This window comes from Lactuca sativa, chromosome 2, assembly GCF_002870075.4.
Source record: "Lactuca sativa cultivar Salinas chromosome 2, Lsat_Salinas_v11, whole genome shotgun sequence".
In the NCBI taxonomy this organism is placed as follows: domain Eukaryota; kingdom Viridiplantae; phylum Streptophyta; class Magnoliopsida; order Asterales; family Asteraceae; genus Lactuca; species Lactuca sativa.
Window position 1 is genome coordinate 199,316,987 of NC_056624.2, and position 16,558 is coordinate 199,333,544.

Here is a 16,558-nt window from a genome sequence, read left to right on the forward strand (position 1 = left end):
AAGTCAAATAAATAAAAACATTTGATTTAATATAAGGGAAATAACTTTATTATATATGCGTGTTTTTGATTTTTAGAATTAAAAAGCCTAAACCGAAAACCACCCACCAAAAACAAGCTTTGGAACCGAGAACCTTCGTAGGACCCTCCCCCCCCCCCCCCCCTCCCCTCTCGGACCGAAATCAAGTTTGCGGTTCAGACCGCAAACTCCATTTCACACCGCAAACCTTGGACCGAGAACATGCGTCAAAATCATCTACTTTATGGCCGAAAACCCCATAATATCTAGATATTTAGCTTCAAATCGCCTACTTTTTACTTCATATTTAAGTCACATAATGGAAATCACTTTCATTCTCACACCTACAGTAACAAAAATACTCTCAATTCTCTCTCAAATATTAAGCCCAAATTCCTTCAACTTTAGGATCACGTAAACTCCAGGAAACTATTTTGCTTCCAAATACTTACAAGCTTTGGTAAGTTTTATTGATAAAAACCTGTGTTACTCAACGCTTATATTACTTGTATAATATTAATCACATATTATTATATGTTTAAATACTATTACGACATCGAATAATTTCACGTATTTTAACACAAAGAGCATCGCCATTTTGACATAAATATGAAATTCACGGAACAACCGTATCACAAATTTTATGATTTAAACTTGTCGAATTATTAACAATACATAAGTTTTCGTTTCAGTAAAACACCAACATATAAACTATAATAGGTATAGTTTATGGAACTTACATATTACTTTTCAAAGTTCATAATACAATGCAGAAACCCAACATATAAACTATAATATATATATATATATATATATATATATATATATATATATATATATATATATATATATATAGCTTATGGATCATTTTACATACTCATAAAACATTATGGAAAACAAACATATAAACTATAATAAATATAGTTTATGAGATATACTTACAGTTTATCCATTACAAGGTAACTTTTCATTATTCTACATGTAACCGTCAATATAGCATTTGTGAGACACACTTCACATACTTATTTAAGTACCAACCAAGTCCTGAAATTATAACCAGAGTCTCCTGGATAGAAAGCGTGACACTTGTGTATAATTGGTTTGAAATTTCTCTCATGTAAACCCCTCGTCCTCAAGGATGATTATCAGATAATGTCCATTTTAGGGATGTTGGTGTCCAATTGGTTTGATAGTTTTCTCATGTGATTATCAAATATTCAACAATTAGATGAATGACTATTTTACGATTATCTAATTTATTTTAATCTTTAAGAAATATTTTAAAAAGCCACTCATGTAATTTCTATTTTTAAGCATATATTATATTTATAAAATAAAAAATATACATTTAAAGAAATAACAAAAAAATATGTTAAAGTTGAGTTTATTTTAAGCAAAAAGAAAGTTTTAGGTCTAAATCGAATATATATATATATATATATATATATATATATATATATATATATATATATATATATATATATATATATATATATATATATATATATATAGAATGAAGAATCGTCTGTGAAAGAAAAAAAACTCAAATTTATCTACGTTTTACTTGTTAGTGACCCATTGATGTTTGGAATAACAAATTATGGATAAAAGTTAGATCTTTTTTGGAAAAAAAATTCAAGTGTATATATATATATATATATATATATATATATATATATATATATATATATATATATATATATATATATATATATATATATATATATATATATATATTAGTTTATAACCCGTGGGAACCACGGTTATAAAATTAATTAAACTTTTATAATACAAACTCAAAATTATTAATCAATTATTTTAAATAAATTACTAATTAAGATATATTTTTATTAGTTATGTGAAATTATAATCGTTGATTCAAATAAATATGTAAAATTAATTTTTAATATATATTAGACATTTTTTATTTGTGAACTAATGAAAACAATAATATAAATTTTAAAATTTAAAATAAAGAATAAATACATTGACAAATAGCATCACATTAATGAGGAGGTCTAATAAATTTAAAATTGAGAACTAATAGATTGACAAGTGGCAATACATTAATTAAGAAGTCTAATATAATGACACATGGCAAAAAAAACTACTCTTTTATTAGTATAGAGATATATATGCTTAGATTATTATATTCAAAGTAATTATTGTGCTATTGTATGCATAAATGTGGGTCAATCAAATTTATTTATTTTAAGAAAGTGATTAATATATATTATTGAATTAAATATAATTGAAAATTATCATCTTAATTAATTACAAGGGTAATTTAGTTAATTAATATAGATTTAATAAATAAAAATTGCATTTTTAAGGGATCATAGATTCTATTAATTTTAAAAATCCGATTTTACGAATTATAATTCTTTTAATTCGGACATTCTGACAGAATATTTTTTTGAGTATATTTTAGACAAAATTATAAAAATGGTCCCTATGATTTACCAAAAGTCACAAAGTTAGTCCCTCCTAATTTATTTTGATATAAATGGTCCTTGTGGTTTGCAAAAATTACACTGATGGCCCTTTTTACTAACACCGTTAGTATTCAGCCGTTAGGGACTGAATCTGTTAGGGCATTTTCGTCTTTTCAAGTATAAAGGGACTGAATCCGTGACGTTTAGTAAACCACAGGGACCATTTTTGAAATTTGTTTAAAAAAGACAATTATATGTTTAGACAAAATTACAAAAATAGACCCTGTGGTTTACCAAAAGTCATAAAGTTAGTCTCTCCTAATTTTTTTTGATATAAATGGTCCTTAAGGTTTGCAAAAATTACATTGATGGCCCTTTTTACTAACACCGTTAGTATTCAGCCATTAGGGACTGAATCTGTAAGGGCATTTTCGTCTTTTCAAGTATAAAGGAACTGAATTCGTAACGTTTAGTAAACCACAAGGACCATTTTTGAAATTTGTTTAAAAAAGACAATTATATGGCTGGGGAGAGTTCGAACTCATGACCTCCACCTCTTAAAACCAAAGTCTTAACCAATTGAACTACATGTGTTCTTGGTTTATTCTTTCCCAAAACTAATTATATAATAATAGAATCGTTAAAAATAAACAATAAATAAACTACAAAAAATATTTTTTTAAATGATTTTTTTAAAATAAAACAAACGTATTTTAGTTATATTATAGAAAAAATACTTTTTTTACAAACAATTTGTATGTATTTTTATATATTTATTTTACGTAAAATATATTTTTTTTTTGTTTTTAAAAAATATTGTAACATCCCGAGTTCAGGAGTGCAAGTTCAGGGTTCAAAGACAAAAAAAAAATATATTTTAGGTAAAATAAATACATACAAATTGTTTGTAAAAAAAATATTTTTGTATAATATAACTAAAATACGTTTGTTTTATTTTAAAAAAAAATTATTTAAAAAAATGTTTTTTGTAGTTTATTTATTGTTTATTTTTAACGATTCTATTATTATATAAATTAGTTTTGGGAAACAATAAACCAAGAATGCATGCAACTCAATTGGTTAAGGCTTTGGTTTTAGGAGGTGGAGGTCATGAGTTCGAACCCTCCACCGCCATATAATTGTCTTTTTTAAACAAATTTCAAAAATGGTCCCTGTGGTTTACTAAATGTCACAGATTCATTCCCTTTATACTTGAAAAGACGAAAATGTCTTTATACTTAAAAAGATGAAAATGCCCTTACAGATTCAGTCCCTAACGGTTGAATACTAACGGTGTTAGTAAAAAGGGCCATCAGTGCAACTTTTGCAAACCATAAGGACCATTTATATAAAAAAAATTAGTAGGGACTAACTTTGTGACTTTTGGCAAACCATAGAGACCATTTTTGTAATTTTGTCTTCAAAAAATAAAAACATTCTTAAACCATAAATAATAAAAATATTCTTGAACCTATTTCTTAATCATGAATTTAAAAACTTCTTTGTAGAATAACAAATTATTGAACAATCAATTGAAGAATAAAAACAAAAAAATACATTATTTCTTATAGAATGCAGGTAACAATCGTTAAGAATTATATTTATTGTTAAAGAATTAAACTAAAAAAACTTTCAAAACGGGAAAGAAAACATCAAAATCTAACAACGACTAATACTTTCTAAAAGAATAATGTGGTCCGTTTCAATTTTGTGGTCCGTTCTTCAAGCATCAAATTCTGTGATTCCAACAGAATTGGGCTCCCGTTTTGCATTCCAACAGAATTGGAATTCGTGATTCCATTCTAGTAGAATTTGAATCTCATCAATATCAACCATTGAATCATCTATAAAAAAACAAACTTGATACCTTTTTAGAATTCAACCTTATCAAGATCATGCACTATCCACATAAATGAAGTGTTAAATCAGAAAGAATGAATACCTTTTAATCTGCTTTGGATTGACCAACACGAGAAGAAAGAATGATGCCAACAATGAGACCATATAGGGCAAGAGCTTCAACAAAAATAAGGATGAGGATCATCCCAACAAATAGTTTTGGTTGTTGTGCATTGGCTCTGAAGAAACAAATTCAAGTTACCAAGATTTCAAGAAACTAGAGATGAATGAAGGGTTGTAGTCTTGTTGCAGTTGCAATGTATGAAAACAAGAACTTGAGATAATCAAAATCTTGGAACTTCAACTGTATGTATGATAAAGCTTTCAACTTATGAGAAATTGAATTAATCTTAATGGATTCATGATAAAACGTTCATGTTATCTTACAGATTATAATGTGGATATTGATCTGAGATGTGGAAAATATAAGTTTGAAGTATTTAAAATAAAACAGTACCAAAGACGTATAGAATGAGATATTGAAGGAAATTACCTAACACCAGCATCACCGATGATTCCGATAGCCATACCAGCAGAAAAAGACCAGCAAGGCCACAAGCAATACCGGAGGAAAGATGAGCATATCCATGGAAAAGGTAATAGGATGTAGCCTTAGTGTTAATTACAGTACTGATAATCATAACGATAATCAAACCATAAATACCCAACACTCCAGCCATAACAATAGCCTACCTAGAAGACACAGGGTGAGAGAAATTTCGTCATTTGCCCATTGCTGCCACATTGCAGGAGTTAGCGGGAAAAGCCCACTTATAGCCTCCCTTGCTAGTTGCAGTATGTAAATAAACAAAATCAGATTCGTTGATTTGTAACCTAATTTTACATCGTGTAGGGGTTCTTAGGTGGGGTTGTTTGTGGTCGGAATGGGTGTAGTCGCGCGATATCGACATGGTGTAGGGGCTTCTTAGGGTTGCTTTTTCGTCAAGATAGGAGGGTCGGTGAGGCTTGATCGGAGGCAGCAGCAGGTCGGCAGTCGGCAGACGGAGACGAGGAAGACGATCAGAGACGGTGAAGACGACCAAAGACGGTGATTCGGTGAAGACGGACAAGCAATCGAGTATCGACGGACAATGAATGTCACGAAGCTGATGAGTGATGTGTTGATGTCGAGAAATCGGGATTTTGATCTTGGCTATGGGTAGAAGTCAATTGGAAAATTGAAACCCTAAAATTGTCATCTATAAATATATGTGATTAATATCAAATTACCATAATTATAAAATATTATTTGTGGAAACTAATTATCAAATTATCTATTTACCCTTATTTATTAATTTAATTATTTATTTTTATTTTAAATTTTGATTGACCAACATTTATACATACAATAATACAATAATTATTTTAAATATCTGAACATATATATATATATATATATATATATATATATATATATATATATATATATATATATATATATATATATATATATATATATATATATGGAAACCTTACATAAAAACAAAACAATACATCGATAATATTTCATTGCACAAAAATATAAATATAAATTAGATAAAAACAGAACAATAGAAATATAATATTTTATTAAATAAAAATAAAAATAAAACACAAATGATAAGTCAAGCAGCCCATAAAATTTTGCTTCTCCGTTGCCTTGATTGCCATTGATGCACACCTGAATCCTGAATTCCTAATAGTGATAGCAGGAAAATTGATGATCGCACATATACTTCAACTACGGTGTTTTAGAATATTAGGTTCTCGTTTGTTTGTTTGTGTTCGGACTGTTCGTAAATCAATCAATGGTTTCCCGAAAAGAAAAGGCAACCGTATATTTTCTATAATCATCTAAACGCATTTAGACTGAGTATTCGATGATTTTGCTATCTTCGTTGGAAATTCAGAAACTTGATGCCGTAGGCAAAGACGACACAAAAGAGGACGGCCCAACAAACATGAACCAAAGCAACGTATCCGAGAAAATCGTACTCAAACCCTAGAAATTCTTTAATGAATTCCTTCACTGTGACGGAATTCTGGTCTAGAACCTCTACAAGGCTTTCGTTTTGACCAAGCTGAGATGTGATCAGGCCGTATAAAGTCCACGCTACCGGTGATCCCCAGTAATACCACCTCCACCAGATCGGTATTTGCTGTAATGTTCAGGTTAGTTTAAATCTGTTAGATTTTATTAACGTAATTCATTCTAATCAGTGACTTTTAGATTAGTGATTTAGGTTGTCATACCGTTCTAGGGATCAGGAAACCGGAGAACAAGTTCCAGAAATTGAGGAAGAAGGTCATAGAAATGGCTGCAATCTGATAATTGGGTGTGAGGGCCACAAGCATCATTCCGTATAATGTGAAATAGACAAAGGACATGAACATGTAGAAGTAGAACCATAAGAACCTGTCTGCGGACCACTGGAATCCAATCATGGAGTAAATCAGAAGACTGTATATGATCGTTTGGATGCCTACATAAACCACCTCAATGGCCACCTGCAGATAAAAATAATCATCTCCTTTGAGTTTTCTAGAAATGCCATTAGAAACAGAAAAGCTAACAGCTTTCTCATACCTGAGCAAATGCATAAGGGATTGGTGAATACATCCCTGCTGCTTTCTCACGATAGAAAACTGTTCGTTCTATAGACACCACAGACTGCACAGTTGAAGTGTTGGTTCCACCAAGAAACAATACAGCAGCATACATAGCTCCCATCAGATTCATTACATCTTGTTGTTTTTCACTGTCAAAGCGACACAAATTCATTTAGAATTACATTCTGAATGTGAAAACGATATGATGCTTTTGATTTCTTACGTCTTTTGGCCTTTGTCCCAGAAAATCACTCCAAATAGAATGCCAATTATTGTTGTCATGAAGAACCGAACAACATTATACTGTGGATGCCTCCAGTATGACCAGTGTTGTTTCCAAAAACAAGCCATGCATTGTGTCCAAAAGGATTGAGAGTACTTTGTAGGGAAGTAAAGGTCCTTGGACCCTGGTACTGGTGTACTTACTACCTCAATGAGCTCCTGGCTCTGCCTGTTAGAAAGAACCCATTAGCAAGAAGCTTAGTAGAATCTAAAAGACAGGTTCAAAGATTCATACTTGTAAAGATCAGAATTGGCATAAATCTCTGCAAAATCAACACCAAGTTGAGTTTCGACTGCTGAAGAAGTAACTTCAAGCATCCATGTGGCGGGATTTTGACCTTGTTTGATTTTGTTAACTCCTGGAATAGACTGAAAAGTTTGATCGAGTTTTTAGATTTTTTTTTGTTGTATGTATGGGAGCATGAAAAGTAAGGATGCACTCACTTCAAAATATTCTATTAGCTTGTTAGAATGGTGCCCAAGAGGTCCGGTGTAAGTGACCTGCCCACCTCTTTTCATCAACAATAACTGCAAGAAAATGAGAAGTAAGGTTTAAAGAACATTGAATCCAAGAAATGGAAACCGAGCACTTCAACTTTAGATGACTTACCTCGTCAAAAGCCTCAAAAATGTCGATACTCGGTTGGTGAATCGTGCAGACAACTGTACGACCGGTGTCTACCGTGTTTCTGACAGTACGCATGACAATGGCAGCAGCTCTTGCATCAAGGCCTGATGTCGGCTCATCCATGAAGATGATTGATGGATTTGCAACCAATTCTACTGCTATTGTCAGCCTCTTTCTTTGTTCTGTTGAAAGACCATCTACTCCTGGAAGCCCAACTATTGCATTCCTTAACGGGTTCAGTTCCACCAAATCCATGATTTCTTCCACAAACATCTAAACCATAAGAAATAAATGTAGTTGTTGGTATCTGGAGCAGTAATCAAAGTTTCTTCAAAATGGTTATATATGCTTTTAGTTCCAACAACCCTTGAGTTGCCCCACACAGACCATTCCACATTGGAATTGAAACTCTCACACTGCTGCTGATGAGACTTGAACTTTCGTGTGTATTTGCAAAGATAAACCCCGTACCGGGGGCACAATTGTCGAAGTAGTGAAAACTAGAAAAAAAAAAAAAATTACCTGACGTGTTTCTGTGGTTATGTCTGGAGAAAGACGTAACCAAGCAGAGTAGACAAGGGACTCATAAATGGTGACATGGGGAGAGTGGATGTCGTTTTGTTCACAGTATCCACTAACACGAGTAAATGTTTCTTGGTTTTTAGGGTAACCAGAGATGCTGATACTTCCTCCAACATACCCACTGGTCTTTCTTCCAGCTAACACGTCCATCAGGGTCGTTTTTCCGGCCCCGCTTATGCCAACTAATGCTGTCAGGATGCCCGGCCGGAATGTCCCACTGACATCTTGTAGTAGTTGTAGACGATTCTCTTCTATTCCTTGTGTTTTTTTCATTTCCTGATAAAATTCTCAAATTTCTATGTCATCCTTTCACTGAAAAATCCAGATTTTTGAATCTTATTGTAACTTGGACTTACAGCAGGCATGTCTACATAGTAGTTGACATGATCAAATGCCAGTGACAGTGGCTGAAACGGGAGCACCATTCCTTTCATTCTTGCTGCCATTTCTGTGTCTGTTTTCTGGTGCTTCTTATTCTGCTCATCTTCTGTCGGAACAACAGTTTTTGAATCTCTGAGAGCTGAATTTTGGATGAAAATGGTATATAAGAAACAATAACGTGTGCAGATAATGAATTACAAAAATAACTGAAAGAAAATCTTACGATTCAAGTATGTGAGAGCTAACACAAAGAGGAGGTTGAAGAGAAGAGAAAAACCAAAGAGTGCAATGACACAAACCCAATACATATAATCAGTTGTGAACATCCCCTTCGACTTCAGAAGAACCTTCCCTACAGTCGTTTTATTGATTCTTGGATCAGGATTTGGCTGTAAGGCAACGGAAAGCTATTTAGTTCATAGACAAGCAAAAAATATGTAAATTTTGAGTAACAAAGCTTACGGTGCTCCATCTATCATCTAAAAACTCATTGATCGCAATGGCATTTTGTCCATACATCATGGGGGAAATATAATAACCCCATATCATCCAAGGTTCAATGTCATCTGCAAGATACAAATACTATGTATAAAAAAAGGGTAAACCATATGTGTGAGGGCAAAATTGACCATGTATAGTTTAACAGAAGAGTTGAATGAGGTGGAATGCCTAGTTTGACATTCAATGGATTAAACTCAATAGTGGGATGTCACTTTGGAGTTCAGTGGCCATTAGACTCTTCAATGGGAAAAAGAAAAACTTTTAATCCTTAAATAGATATCATAAACTAGGTTTTGTAATAAATGATCTTTTTAATATGTTCCATTGAATTATGTAGGATCTAATGCATTATAGAAAAAGGATGATAGAGTTGTATGTAAAGTAGAATGATGATGTGACAATCCATTAAACTTCATAAAGTGCAATGCATTGTGGATACCCTGACCGTAAATAGAGTGTGCCCGGGTTTTGAACCCATGACCTCAATTATAGAATTTCACTCCAGGTAGTTTTTAGTAAACATACCTTTTGCAATGATGAATCCACCAAGTATAAAAACCACTAGCAACATAAAGGTACCAAGAGCATTTGCTATGACCTGCGTTCTTCCAATGGCAGCCATTAAACGGTAAAGAGCCGAAGCCATTTGATGTAGGACTATATAAGCCAAAAGCTGCTTGAAAAACCTGATAAATATTCAAACATGTTAGATTCGTTCAAGTTTCTACCTAATTTAGTTTCACAGAAGTGTTGATACTTGCCTACTAGCCGAAGGAGCAAAACCGATAGTGTAATATGTCAGAACAACCCAAATTAGTGACTCCGTGAACGATATGGGAATCCTCATGATCCATATGGGTATTGCAAAAGCCCATGAAGGGTAAAACAGTGAATCCCTCTGTTTAAAGAACACAGGCAGCCTCTTAACCGTTAATGCCAGCTCAACAGCCCCATTAAACATCACATTCAAAAGACTGAAGAACAAAGCACCAAAAAACTTGCCACCATCTTCAAGTCGACCACTCTTCATTTCAGTTCTAAAGAACACCGTGAAAGTAATAATCGACATGATAGTAATCTGAAACGTCTTGAATATGTACAAGAAAGCATTCCGTTTCATCAATAACCATTCTCTTGCTAAGTTTGCTTTAAGGAGATCCATGTTTGAAATACCATACTTTTTGGTCCCCAAAGCAGCAGGTTGCATTTGGGTTTTGTCGTAAGGAAGGGAAAGATCGTCATAAAGACACTCACTGGTTTCAAATTGGCTAAAAAGCTGACTGAATTCAGATACAGAGATGTAAAGGTATGGTTCGTTTGTTCTGAACCAGTATTGTTGTTGGTCTTTTCTTGAAGTAACTTCTTGCAAAAAGTCTGCAACTCCTTTCCTTTCTGGGCATTCGAACCCTACACTCTCAAAGAAAGCAAGAATATCTTCACGTGGGCCTTGGTAGACTATTTGACCTTCGGAGAGGAGTATAATGTCGTCAAATAGTTCAAACGTTTCTGGTGCGGGTTGAAGAAGGGAAATGATCATTGTTACATCCATTATATGAACCAATTGTGTCATGTATTTGACAATTTGAAAAGTGGTCGAACTGTCTAAACCGGTCGAGATTCCATCCATGAAGAACATTTTTGCAGGCCCAACCAACATTTCTCCTGAAATTTGGAAAAATATTATACAATTGTCTCATGTTATCAACTTGATTGAAACATGCGAAAAACATGAACGCACTACTCCTCATCACGAAAATAACCTAAAAGCTTATGTCTGGTCCAACTCTTTATAAAAAAGTACAATGGAACCTTTTTTTTTAAAGACATCTTGACTGGTTATGTGTTATTGTCAATCCTCCAATTCTTGTTAGTATTAGCCATATATTTTATATTAGTCGTATATTTTGTATAATGCTGAAATTATTTTGTAAATATTTTCCTAACTTAGATTAGGTCAACTATTCTTGTATTATAAATACCATTGAGATTGGGGAATAAGGCACGGAAGATTTTATCAACTATCATGGTATCAGAGCAGACCTACATCCAACCCTAGTCGCAACCCTCTTTTTTTCTATCTTCTTCAAACCTGCGATTTATATTTCTTTTCTGTCTTTCTCCTCTATATTCTCCTTCAACCTGTGACTTACATGGCGGGAAAACTTCACCCTGCTCTCTTGATCACCAACATTCGGAACTTTATTTCGATCACTCTCGAGATGGAGAATGGCTAATACACCCCCAACCATGTAGTCCTGTGGTCAAGCCAGCGACCATCAGAACCGTGCTTACCATTGCTCTCTCTCAATCTTGGCGAATTCACCAATTAGATGTCAAAAACGCGTTTCTTCACGGGCATTTGGATGAAACAGTTTATATGCATCAACCAATGGGATTTCGCGACACACAATTTCCCAACCATGTATGTCTCTTAAAGAAGTCCCTATAAGGCCTAAAACAAGCCCCGAGAGCATGTTATCTAAGGTTCGCTGAATACGCCTTCCAAATTGGGTTCCAACATAGTCGCTCTGATCATTCACTATTCATCTACCGACATGGAGGTGATACCGCCTACCTATTGTTATACGTGGATGATATTCTTCTTGTGACATCCTTCGATTCTCTACGAAATAAATTAATGGGTCTCCTTGCCAAGGAGTTTGCAACGAAAGACCTTGGGCCCTTAAGTTTTTTTATGGGTATTGCAATCACACGCTAATCTGCAGGTTCGATGTTCCTTTCACTGCAAAAATATGTTGCGGAAATTCTAAAAAGGCAGGCTTCGAAAATTGCAAACCTCTTCCAACACCGGTCGACTCATCAGGAAAAGTTAGCGCCAAAACCGGTGAACTTTTGGAGAATCCGACATAATTTCGGCAGCTAGCAGGGGCCCTTCAATATCTCACTTTTACACGCCCGAACGTTAGCTATGCAGTTCAACAAATTTGCATGCACATGCATGCCCCTCGAGTTCCCCATTTCACGGCTCTAAAAAGAATACTTCAATACATTTGTGGCACAATAGATCATGGCTTAACTCTTACCGGCTCCAACACTACATCATTTTTATCCTACACCGATGCTGATTGGGCGGGCTGTCCCGACACCCGGCGTTCGACATCTGGATAATGCATCTTTATGGGAAACAATCTCCTTTCTTGGTCCTCCAAACGGCATACCACTATTTCTAGATCGAGCGCCGAAGCCGAATACCGAGGGGTTGCAAACGTTGTCTCAGAATCTTGTTGGCTACGAAATCTTTTATGTGAGTTACATCATCCCCCTCGCAAAGCAACCAGTGTCTGCTGTGATAACGTGAGTGCTGTTTATTTGTCAACCAATCCGGTTCAACATCAACGCACTAAACTCATAGAAATCGAAATCCATTTCGTTCGGGAAAAAGTAGCTAGGGGTGAAGTTCAAGTCTTTCATGTGCCATCACGGTTTCAAATTGCAGACATCTTCACAAAGGGACTCCCACACATTCTGTTCGATGACTTCAAATCCAGTCTTAACATCCGGCCACCTACCGTTTCGACTGTGGGGGTGTATTAGTCATATATTTTATATTAGTCGTATATTTTGTATAATGCTGAAATTATTTTGTAAATATTTTCCTAACTTAGATTAGGTCAACTATTCTTGTATTATAAATACCATTGAGATTGGAGAATAAGACACGAAAGATTTTATCAACTATCAGTTGGCACCAAGGATCGATCACTAGTCTCCCCATCCTCGCAAACTAAGAGACCATGCCTTTATCAATTGGGTTATTCCCAATTGGCGGAACCTATTTTATTTTACTTTATTTATTTATTTTAAAAAGATCATAAATTTGTTAACGTCAATCTGGCATCCATTATAGTTTAGTTTAATCTACTGAATGTCAACAAGTCATTTCATTCAATAATTTCACTAAATTGTGCATTGTGGATGCAGTCCACTCACTAAGATTTTACTGATATTAAAAAAATATTTACGGTATTTGATTCCTTTTTTCTTGTTTTTTTAGAGTACAGAAAGAAATAAGTTAAGGTGAAAAGTGTGGTTTCTTGGGGATTACAATAGATATTATTCTGTATGAATGTATAAAAAAGTTGTCATGTAGTGAATTTCTCTCAACAAAATCTTGGTTTTTCTTTGGTTTTAGAGTTTTTCAATTATACTTTTTTTGTTTTGTGATTTTTGTCTAATTGACATCAATTTTAGTCTCAATATGAGTATAATACATGTGGACTTGAAATAATACCAGTAGTGACACGTTTTTTCTCTCCGCCAGATATTCCCCTTCTCATCGCATCACCGACCATGATATCTGCACAGATATCTAATCCAAGAATCTGTACGTTTACATTTAGTTTAAATCAGCTCAATTAAAATAGAGAAATTAAATATCCTCTACTTTTGTTCCTACAAATCATCCTACCCAATTAAATGATTACATGTGTCATTTTATTATACTTAAATATCATTAAATGAGCATTAAATGTGACACTTGTTATCATTTAATTAGGTAGGAGGATTTTTAGGAACAAAAAGTAGGAGTATATTTAATTTCTCATTAAAATAACTAGAAGATTTGAACAAAAAAACAGAGAATTTGAGATAAACCTTTAAAACATAGTCTGTAGCCAAGCTAGATTCTTGACCAGACACTGCAGTCGCTTTCATGAAAGCATCGATTTCCTGGTCTGGCTTAATCCCTTCTTCTTTCTCACGTCGTGAAAGTTCTTGGAGGAGGTCGTATCTGGTTCCTACACCTAGACATCGCCCAGCAAAGTCAAATGTCTCCCTAACTGTCATCTCACCATAATGAACATCATGTTGGCTAATATATGAACAAGTCCTCTGAGGAATAAACTCCGACATCTGATGACCACAGTAAGTAACATCTCCGGTGACTCTTAGATCTGAATTCAGTACTCCGGCGAGTGCCCTCAGCAATGTGGTCTTCCCAGAAGCAGGAGGTCCAAGAAGCAATGTCATGCTGAAAAGGTCAAACTCGGTCAACTAAAATAAAAAAAATTATCCGTTAATTTCGCGCGATGTTTGAAAATGGCGCGAAACATACCGTGATGGCCTCACAATCCCACACACATCATGCAAGATTTTAACAACTCTTTTCTTCGATGGAACAAGCTTAAAGAATCGAAGAAGCCCCTATTTTGGTTAAAAATGTTAAACAGTGTTGAATTTGATGAATTTTTAGAACTAAAAATCAACAAACAAACCTCCATGGTGTTGAGTGAGGCGTTTAGTAAAGTAGGAAGAGCTCTGGACCCAACATGAACGTCTCCTTCGATCGACAAGTTCTTGTAGCATACTTGAATCTTTGGAATATCAATCCCGACCCTGTTTAACACGTATAATATTATGATTTACAAATAAATAACTTGAAAAATAGTAGAGTTCATTCACCTATCGGTTCTAGATCGAATTCTATTTAGAAACTTTTCGTTATCTTCTTCTACTACTTTGAGTATGCTCTCTATAAGCAGTTTCTTATCTTGAGGTCCAAGAGTTGTGATATCGATTTCTTGGTGAACAATTTGTCCGTTATCAAGAACTTGCTTCAAGATTCCTTTTTTTAATCTATCGTATGTAGGGAGTCTCTCCAATGCAGCCCATTTCAGCTCTTCTTCATCATCCTGCCGCTCAGTTGTGGAAAAAGCAACATCATCTCCAGGTGCTGCGGCCATCTACTCAAACTGCAGAAAATCCCAACTGAAATCTAGATTTGAAGCTGCTTAAATTGAATTTTATTATGAAAATAAGTGATTTTGATGCTTTTGGAAAATACCCATGGCCATAATCATAAGATGACAAGTTTTTTGGTGGTGTGCGTGGAAGTAAAATGTGATTCGCTATTAATGGAACCAATAACATATCATGTCTCCATCTTAGTATGTGGAACAGCTTCCGACCTTTTCAGTTTTTCTGCAATCTGACTATTATGCGTTTGTCATCACTTAAGAGGGTGGCTTTTAGACAAGACTACAGATTCCTTTATATGTCGTGGATATCAATCTCTATCATGCTACTTAGAATATATATAATATGAAATAAGGTAGTGTTCGTCGTTTCTGAATTAATGAGATTTATTGTTATGATCATTTATTGTAATAACTAAAATAATAATATTATTTTAATGGAGAAACTGAAAAAAGGCACTTTTGGTACCAAAATGTTGCGCTTGTATACCCATTTAAAAGGTATTGGCTTCTTCCCTAAATTCATCTTCAAACGATTACTGGCCCAGTTCTTCTCTCTGTATGCAATTACTTGACTACTTCACGAGCCCTTTGAAGATGAATTTAGGGAATTTCATGGTAAACTAGAAACAAATTAGGGATTCTCAGAGACCACTAGGTATTTTCTTGAAAAAATCCAGAAACAAGTCGTTCTTAAAATGTGCAGAACCAGTTGATGAAATAAAAAAAGGGGATTAAGAATCGAAGGCGTAGAAGTTTCTCTTTAGAAACAAGAATATATAATGGGTAAAATAGACATACGTTGGTGATCAGTCACTTCAATGCTTTAAAAGATCTATGAAGCAATTGTTTCCAAACTATTAGAGGGATATTAGTTCAGAAAATCATTGAATGATTTTGATTGGTTGTCTACAACTTCTGAGAAGTCCAAACTAAAAAGATCAAGAAAACTAGTTCAGACTGGAGTTTCATAACTGTTCAGAGAGCAAAAGCACTGACGTTGTCTTTGTTGTTTAGAAATTTCAGTTCCTACACACCCATAAATCATTTAAGCTTCAACATTCTAAGTGATCACACTATTCCTTACAGAGATGCAGCTACACCCTTTTTCTGTAAAAATTATAAAAAGGAGACCTTTAGATGAACTTGAGAGTAACATCTATTTTAGGGGAGTTTGATGATTAAAAGAAAATTGAAGTACTGCTCAGTTACAAACATTTAGGGGGAGATTTTTATATTTGACTGATGAGGTACATTGATCATGAGAGGCGTTGTCAAATAATCGGTTGCTTTGTCAAGATCATATTTGTAGCGTTGTTATCTTGGGAAAATGACTTACGACCCCAACGAAGTTTTCAAACCGTTCAAAAAACCCCAATCATGTTTTGTCTGTTCAAAAAAACCCAACAAACTTAACATTTTGTCTAAAAAGCTCAACTAAGTTACACTTTCCTGAAAGTCAAATAAGAAAAACAGATGACATGGCTTATTACCGTATTGATAAAATGACTTGTTAGACCAACGAAGTT

At 34.1% G+C, this 16,558-nt stretch overlaps 1 protein-coding gene, 1 long non-coding RNA gene and 1 pseudogene across 3 annotated transcripts; 1 reads left to right on the top strand and 2 right to left on the bottom strand.

Annotated features, from left to right (window-relative positions):
* Positions 1–4,041: 4,041 nt before the first annotated feature.
* LOC111915012 (V-type proton ATPase 16 kDa proteolipid subunit-like) lies at positions 4,042–5,263 on the bottom strand (annotated as a pseudogene).
* A 571-nt stretch (positions 5,264–5,834) lies between these two features.
* Positions 5,835–15,095, bottom strand: LOC111915020 (pleiotropic drug resistance protein 2). The gene is made up of 18 exons (XM_023910725.3): positions 14,737–15,095; positions 14,550–14,670; positions 14,390–14,478; positions 13,930–14,305; positions 13,568–13,658; positions 10,077–10,977; positions 9,841–10,001; positions 9,277–9,380; positions 9,038–9,203; positions 8,790–8,953; positions 8,374–8,709; positions 7,834–8,124; positions 7,668–7,751; positions 7,459–7,592; positions 7,165–7,392; positions 6,919–7,090; positions 6,585–6,839; positions 5,835–6,490 (listed from the first exon to the last, which is right to left on the bottom strand). Exons 1-18 carry the CDS (start codon positions 15,015–15,017, stop codon positions 6,221–6,223), a joined length of 4,224 nt encoding a protein of 1,407 aa, XP_023766493.1. The 5' UTR covers positions 15,018–15,095; the 3' UTR covers positions 5,835–6,220.
* On the top strand, positions 6,365–7,633 carry LOC122196527 (uncharacterized). Of its 2 annotated transcripts, none has more exons than XR_006188443.2 (2): positions 6,365–6,503; positions 6,562–7,633. It is a non-coding gene; the product is annotated as an uncharacterized LOC122196527 (long non-coding RNA). The 2 variants fall into 2 exon arrangements; XR_006188442.2 differs by having other exon boundaries at positions 6,366–6,503; positions 6,575–7,633.
* Positions 15,096–16,558: the final 1,463 nt, after the last annotated feature.